Source organism: Mastigoproctus giganteus, chromosome 2 (assembly GCF_048544385.1).
Source record: "Mastigoproctus giganteus isolate SK-2022 chromosome 2, ASM4854438v1, whole genome shotgun sequence".
Lineage (NCBI taxonomy): Eukaryota > Metazoa > Arthropoda > Arachnida > Uropygi > Thelyphonidae > Mastigoproctus > Mastigoproctus giganteus.
This window is the reverse complement of record NC_143576.1, coordinates 176158794-176167462: the sequence shown is the minus strand read 5'-3', so window position 1 is coordinate 176167462 and position 8669 is coordinate 176158794. Positions and strand designations below refer to the sequence as shown.

At 39.0% G+C, this 8669-nt stretch overlaps 1 protein-coding gene across 1 annotated transcript in view; it reads left to right on the top strand.

Moving 5' to 3' along the window:
* Positions 1-4194: 4194 nt before the first annotated feature.
* Positions 4195-8669, top strand: part of LOC150089771 (vacuolar ATPase assembly protein VMA22-like) — a 28267-nt gene continuing 23792 nt past the window's right edge. The window contains exon 1 of the mRNA XM_090368799.1: positions 4195-4408. Within this exon, the coding sequence (XP_090224925.1) occupies positions 4362-4408 (47 nt within the window). The 5' untranslated portion in view covers positions 4195-4361. The remainder of the gene's footprint in view (positions 4409-8669) is intronic.

Genomic DNA, 8669 nt, shown 5'->3' with positions numbered 1-8669 from the left:
GTACAATAAATCAATATGATGAAAAATAACAACATAAAAACATTTTAAAATTATTTTAGGTTGGCAGAATTGACAATTTATGAAAAATGAATTTAATCACTTAATGTTAAAATATTAAGGTCTTAGAACCTTAATATTTTAACATTAAGTGATTAATATTAAGTAATATTCTTAATATTAAGGACTGCCCTCAGGGCTGGATTTCACATTAGGCACTGTGCCTAGGGCCTACGAAGGAAGGGGGAAAAAGTTAAAAAAAATGAGGAAAAGGTTTTCAGATTTAAAAATAATGTAACTATAAAATTTCAACATTATACTAGAAATTAAAAGGAAACAAAATCTGCAATATCTAGATTACTTGTAACATTTCTTAAGATCACAAAAGTTTCTTGTTTCGGCTTCTCGTAGCAAAATCTTTAATAACGTCCTCGAAATACATATGACGACTAATATCACTCTCGATACATAAAGTGCCAATGACAATAAGCGATCTTGGTTCTAGTTGAGCGTACACGGTTCTTGATCTGCTTAAGTAGCCGCAGGCAGAGGTGAAGGTGATTCTTGCACAACTTCTCTTAGAATAAGTAGCGACCTGGAGCGAGGGGTGCTGGTGGTTTCAGGGGCTGATGGCAGTCATCGTGAAACAGGTGGTTATATGGGATGTGTCAGGATAACTAGGAATAGGATAGGTGCATGTATACCAACGCTAGAAGTATAGTAAATAAATTTGATGAATTCGAAGTGTTGGTCAAGACATCAAAGGCGGATATTGTTGGGATATCAGAGACATGGTTTCACACTGATATTAGGAATGCAGAATTGGAATTTGGGGAGTACAATGTATAGGAAGGGAGGAGGTGTTATGCTGTTAATTAACAAAAACAAAACCAAAAGAAGTGCATCCAGTTGATATAGATGAACAGTGCACTGTTGAGTCAGTTTAGTGTGACGTACGCACTGCGAAAGCAAAAATAAGAGTAGGAGTGTGTTATGGGATGACTCGAATGAGTACAATGAACAATTGAACAGAGAAATAGTGGGCTAGTAAATCAGAATGTCTTATAATGGGGGATTTTAACTTCCCAAATATTGACTGGAACTTGTGGGTTGGTCACTTATACACTAGTAAGACTTTTGTGGATTTATTGGATGATTGTTTTCTGCAGCAGCATGTTCGAGAGGCAACCAGAGAGGGTAATGCTCGTAATTTGGTTATCAACAGTGATCATTCGTGTATTAAGAATTTGCAGATAAAGGAACCACTAGGTGGCAGTGATCACAGTGTACTGATGTAGGATTTACTTAAAGATATAATTACCATCAGGGGTAAAGGAAAGGGTTTTTGCTTCCGTAAAGGTGAGTACAGTGGTCTCAGTCAGACAGTTTTTAAATTCTGTACAGTGGGATCAACTGACGATGTTACCAACAGTAAATTCTAAGTGGGAATCATTGAAGGAATTAATCGTGGAAGCTACTAAAAGTTTCATACCTATTAAGAAATATTGTTCAAGGTTTAGGCCTAAATGGTTATCAAATGAATTAATGAGACTCGTGGCAGAGAAGAAAAATGCATCCGATACATATAAATTATCAAGCGACTCAGAAGCCTATGGTAGATATAAGCTAGTCTGTAATCAGGTCACAAAGGAGGTTAGGCAGATTACGAGAAATTTTTGGAAAAGGATGCTGAGAAAAACAGCAAGGATTTCTTTACTTATATAAACTCTAAATGGAAGGGGTTGAATCTGATTGGTCCACTTGATATCGATGGTTCGACTGTTAGTAGTAGTGGCATGTGATGCAAGAAAGCAAGTGCAGCATTATCTGATGATCCTGCTTAGATAGCAAACAAACTGAATGAGTATTTTGCATCTACATTCACACATGAGGAGTTATGGTGTGAAAATGGCAGAAGGTTATCAAATTGTAGCAGGGTGCTTAATGATTTTGTAATAACTGAGAGCAAAGTGGAGGAGAAATTGTTGAAGTTAAACATAAGAAAGGCCCCTGAGGTGGATGGATCTATCCAGTTATATTAAAGGAGGCGGCAAAGCAACTATGCAAACCCTTAGCCATAATTATGAGAGCATCCTTGGACTCAGGGGAGGTCCCCATGGACTGGAGATGTGCAAATTTATCCCCAATTCACAAAGGGGGAATCGAAGCGTGAACGAGTAATTACAGACCAGTAAGTTTAACTTCTGTTCTGTGTAAAATAATGGAGTCACTGGTTAAAGATGCATTGTAGGATCATCGAGAGAAGACTGCAACAATAATTCAGACACAGCATGTGTTTGTTAAGGAAAGTATTGTCTGTTAATTTTGATTGGTTATTATGATGTGTTTACAAAGGAACTGGATGAAAAAATAATTTTGATATCATATACTTAGATTTCAGGAAAGCTTTTGACACTGTTGTGCATGGAACAGTATCAAATTGGAGCAGAATGATATAAAGGGTAAGTTGCTACAATGGATAAAAGGATGGTTGAGTGGGGGAAGACAGAGGGTGGTAATCAATGGGTGCTGCTCTTCGTGGGCTAATGTTATTAGTGGAGTCCCACAGGGTTTGGTGTTGGGTCCACTGTTTTGTATATTTATCAATGATGTTGATTAAGGTATATCAGGTTTAGTGTCGAAGTTTGCAAATGATACAAAGGTTGGCAGGGTTGTTAATAGCAGTGTGCTACTGCAACAGGATCTAGAAAACTTGGGCAGATGGTCTAAGAAATGGCAACCGAATTTTAACCTTGACAAATGCAAAGTACTGCATATGGGTAGAAGTAACCCCAGAGAAACGTACCAACTGTGTGGTACTACACTTAAGGTGGTAGAAAATGAAAAAGACCTGGGAATAATTGTGCAGTCAGATATGAAGTTTTCTGAGCAATGCAGACAGGCTGCCAGGGCAGGTCATGGGGTTTTTGTCAATGATATATAGGAATTTTGCTAGTAGGGAAAAGGAGGTGATTATCACTCTGTATAAGGCAATGGTCAGGCCACGCCTTGAGTACTGCGTACAGGTCTGTAGGCCTCATTTTAGGAAGGATGTAGATTTGCTTGAGCGTGTACAAAGAAGGGAACAGGATTGGTGAGGGGAATGAAGGGATCCTTTTACCAAGAGAGGCGGCAAAGGCTGGAGACTAGGCACCTACGTGATGATCTGATTATGTGTATAAGGCCTTGAATGGGTTGAGCACGCTGAATTCTGATGGGATCCTTCCACGTGTGGAGATTACGAACTTAAGGGGGCATAAATGTAAATTAAGAAAAGACAGATGTAGAATAGATGTGCGGAAATTTGCCTTTAGCCAGTGGGTGGTTAATTGCTGGAACAAACTTCCATCTGTCGCTGTGGGAGTTGATAGGTTAAATAAATTTAAGGAGGAACTGGACAGGCATTTTGGAGAGAATGGTGTGGTTTTTTTTGTTTTTTTTTTGGCTGATGCTGCATAAGCTCATACACTTGCTTTCTTGCATCACATGCCATTATTATTACAGTACATGTACTACTATTTCCAGTCGGTTTGAAAATCACTGAATATAACTACTGTGGGATCCGCAAGAGCCTGCCCTCGTGCGTAGCACAGTTGGCATAATAATAATTATTATTATTAGCCATATGGTGCAAGGAAGCCTGAGGCTTATGCTGCACCAGCCAAAAAAAAAAAAAAAAAAATCTGAATTACCCCGAGAGAGAGAAGTTGAAGGGAATCACCAAGAAAGAGAAGAATGATGATATCCAGCTCAGTACCCTGGGTGTGCCAAGCCCATACCAGATGTGTGCCCCTTTGGTTGGTCACCGTACTCCCTATACTTGGTGGAAAAGACTAGTTTGAATCCTGTCAGTGACGCGAAAAATTTTCATGGACCTTTTTCACAACGTGGTTGAGTTAGTCAGTCTCTGGCGCGGGTAGCATCGCTTTATATTTCCCTGAAAGTCGGGTGTTTAGCATACAGCAAATCGAACCATAGAGCACAAGCAATATGGGCTAGGTTGCTGATGTGCCTAATAAACCCTACAACAACCAATAGCAAGAGCGTACGTACACTGTATATTGTTTATAATTGTACTCTACTTATAATGGTATGTGCTCTGACATTTAAATTATTAAAATGGAGATATAGAGGGCGCTAGCATTGTTTTCACGGCGTAGCTTGTTCTGGCAATCAATTTTTCTGGTAGATCGATATGTGAGGGTTTTGGAATTTTAGGGAAAGAAATATAAAAGAAAGTACAAAACTGCACACAATTTTAAACCGTGTAACCTAAATTGTAGAAGCAGTAAATGAAGAGTAGTTAAAAGTAAAGCATTAGCTTATTTTGGTGTGTTGTGCTTGGTACGTGAACTTGGTTAGTTATGGAAAGAGAGCTGAGCGATCTACCTTCTGCACCTGCCGAGAAAAGGTATGCCTGCGGAAATCATTATTCTGCTTGAATGTGCAGTGTGATTGTTAAGACGGTATACACCACAATACAAGTGTTTTTTTTTTAATGTATTTAAATAGTTATAATGCTGTTAACATAGATTTTCTCTATGGGCTTGGAATTTTTTAGTCACATTTTATGGATTTTGATAATCATCTGATTATTCATCACACTTTTATGACACGAAATCTCAGTGGGGGCCTTCCAGAACCGTACACATTGGACGCCTCCCTTAAATAATAAGTATTGTGAGTTAAATTTTTTCTTGTGTTGAAATTATAAAAATATTTAATTTCAGATTATGCATATTTACAATTGTATACATTGAAATCACCAATTACGTTTCACTGGATATCCACAGAAGTCTGGATGCCACCCTAGAGGTTTTCAGTGTGGTAATGGACTGAAAAAACAAGTTTGAAATCTCAGTTATTTTTTAGATAGTCTGTACAGAGTCATTAATTAAGAACCGAATTATCCAGATGACGTTCTTTGGAAATAACCTCAGATGACAACCCTTGAGTTAAATTTTTATTCAACATGACTCATCAGATTCAGCAAATTTTGGTACAGGTCACATGGATCTTTGTGACGATGAGTGATAGGCTGGTCTAGCTGGTACAATAGATAGCAAGTTAATCACTTGCTATCTATTCTTGTTGCAAAATTTTGTTTCCCAATTTAAAACCAGCAGCAGAGGGACAATTTACCTGATTATTCCCTTTTGGTGCTGGTTTAAAATTGGTGAGTAAGTTTCCTTCCAGATCTTACAATTACTAGACCAATTAGACCTGCCAATCACTCATTGTTGCAAAGATCCATGGGTAAGAACCTTGTACTGAAGCCTAACTGTAATTTATGATGTACCAAGTCAAATGGGTGTTACTTTTGTTTGATCATCTTCCCCTTTTTTGCATTTAATTTTTTCATTTTTGCTATTATATAGCAGATCTTGAAAAGCATGCTGACATACATCTGAACCCAGTCATAGAAGGGCAACAAGATTGGTGAGGGGAAAGGGATCCTCTTAATCAAGAGAGGCTTAAGTTCTGCAAATTGCAGTGGCTGGAGGGTGTATAGGGCACCTGCAAGGTGCCCTATACAAGGTGATCTGATTGAGGTGTATAGGGCCTTGAATGGCTTGAGCATGCTGAATTCTGATGGGATTCTTCCACTCTTTCAGATTACAAACCTAAATAGGTTCATAATATGCATAAATTCAAATTGAGGAAAGACAGCTGTAGAATAGATGTGCAGAAATTTCCCTTTAGCCAGCGGGTGGTTAATTCTTGGAACAAACTTCCATCTGTCGTTGTGGAAGTTGATAGGTTAAATAAATTTAAGGAGGAACTGGACAAACATTAAGAGGGAATGGTTGTGTGAATTTTTTTTTTTTTTTGGCTGATGCTGCATGAGCTCATATGCTTGCTTTCTTGCATTGCATGCCACCATTACTATAGCAGTAAGCACATAGTTATTCCATTTAGTATGGACATTTCTTTTTGTGAGTTGTTAACTCTACTGGTCTGTTTCATAGACCAGTAGATATTATGTGAATTTATTATTATCTATATAATATTGGTGTAAATACACCATAGTTTACCCTTAAACTTAACTACATAAGTAGTGTAATGGCATCGTTTGATTATATCTCATATTGTGGCTACCTTCACAACGAGATACCAGGTATTGCACTACTTCGAATAAATAATGCTTCTCTAGTAGAGGAGACTACTGTTATTTATTTTCAGTGGGCACCTGCCCACCCACCAATGAGTGAGCCAAAATGCGTCTGGGTGGTGGTGGTGGTGCCCATTGAGAATAAATAACGGTAGTCTCCTCTACTAAAGAAGCATTATTTATTTATTTTTTTTATGAGAACCCCAAACACGAGAGGTATTAGAACCTATAGTACTTAGTACTGTGCTTGGGTTGGAGGTTGAGAAGACGAAAGAAGATATTTGTTGATATTGGACTTGAACTTCTGTAGATTGTAGTTTTCAGGAAATACGTATGAAGGAAGGTTGTTCCAGAAAACGGCAGTTGAATGAATAAATGAGGAAGATGAAAAGTTGGTTCTGTGAGTTTGAAGTTGGACAGTAAATGGATGTTGGGTGGTGGCAGCACGTGTTCGGACTGTTTTGAAAGAGAGAGCGGGAATTATAGAAGACAATTCAGAAGAACAGTGCCCATGGAAGTATCTGTAGAAGAGGCATGCAGCAGAAACAGTGCGTCTATGAGAAAGCGAGTGGAGAGACTCTGTTAGAGATGAATCATTAATTAACCTAACTGCCCTCTTCTGAATGGAATCAAGAAGCCTGAGAGAGGCTTTGGGGGCACCACCCCAGATGTGGGAACAATATTCCATGGCAGGGCGGATTTGCGATTTATACAGAGTGAGCAGCTGTTTGGAAGAAAAGTAACGCCGGGAGCGAAAGAGAAAACCAAGTTTTTTAGATGCAGAGGAAGCAATATTTGTAATGTGCTTGTGCCAACAGAGATTAGAAGTCAGGGTAATCCCCAAAAGAGATATATCATTTTGCCTAGAAATCGGAGTGTCACTAAAGATAAGCATAGGAGCAGAAGAATCCTTTTTGCGAGATATAAGACAAGATTGAGTTTTAGAAGGGTTGAAATCAACTAAGTTGTCTTTGCCCCACTGGAGAATTACCTGAAGATCGGCATTTAAGGAACTGGCAACAGATTTTCGAGAACTTGAAGCTGATTGAGCTGGACAAGGTTTCTCAAAATGGAAAGTTGAATGCAATGTGCTATCATCGGCAAAATTATGGATAGGATTTCCAGTTAATGGAAGAAGGTCATTGATATACAAGAGGAAAAGAGTGGGGGAAAGAACTGAACCTTGGGGGACACCGGCATTAGTGGAGAAGTTAGAAGACAGAGAGCCATCTACCATCACCCTCAGTGAGCGATCAGAGAGAAAACTGGATAACCAATTACTAAAAACAGTTGGCAAACCATAAGATGGAAGCTTGTTTAGAAGACCTTTATGCCAAACACGATCAAAAGCCTTTGAGATGTCAAGAGCAACTACTTGTGTTTCACCGAACCTTTCCATTGAATTAGTCCATAAATGGGTAACATAAGCCAGAATATCACCAGTGGATCGACACTGACGGAATCCATACTGGCGATCGTTGATCAGATGGAAGGTTTCTAAGTAGTTTAAAAGTTGGCGGTTAATTGATTTCTCCATTACTTTAGAAAGAGTAGAAGTAATTGCAATGGGACGATAGTTGGATGGGAGGGATTTGTCACCCTTTTTAGGAACTGGCTGGATATGAGCAAATTTCCAAGCAGAAGGAAAAACACCTTTGGAATAAGAAAGTGAAAATAGGCGGCAAAGAATAGGAGTAAGTTCAGGAGCACAGGTTTTGAGAACAAGTGGAGAAATACCATCAGGACGTGGAGCTTTCTTAGTGTCAAGATTCATCAAAATCCTTCTGATATCCTTTTGACGGAAGACCACAGGAGGCATTGAATGGAGCGTGTTAGGAATGGTGGGAGGTGTTTTACCAAGGTCATTAATACATGAGCTGGAAGAAAAATGGGATGCTAGCAGGTCAGCTTTATCCTTGGCTGAAGTGACAACAGAACCATCTGGTTTGGACAGAGGTGGGAGCAGAGATGGGCAAAAGTTGCGGCCAATAGCTTTGGCAAGAGACCAAAATGCTCGGCTACCATTAGGGCAAGAAGCAAGTTTTCTACTCTTAGCCTGTTCAAACTCTAGTTTGGACTGATTAATAACTGCTTTACAATTGTTGCGAGCTTTGGTGTAGGCAGAAAATGAAACTGAAGAATTAGAAACAAGCCAATTACGATATGCAACGTTCTTCTCTTGGCAGCCTTAGCACATTTATTGGAAAACCAAGGTTTAGATAAAGGACGAGATTTTAAAGTGGAGTGTGGGATAAAGGATTCCATTCCTGCAAGAATAATTTCACTGACACGATCTGAGCAAACGTTGACATCAGAAGTTTTGAAACAGTAATCAGACCAAGGAAAAGAAGAAAAGAAGTCTCGCAGGTCATCCCATTTTGCATTCTTGTAATGCCAAACAATACGAGGTTGGGAATAGCCATGAGATAAAGGTTCCATTGGAGAAGAGACAATCACCAAGTTGTGATCTGAAGTGCCTAAAGGACCTCTCACTTCAACCTTGTACTTAAGAAGGGTTGTTTGTGAGAAAAAGATCAAGCGTATTGGCTGTATGATTAGG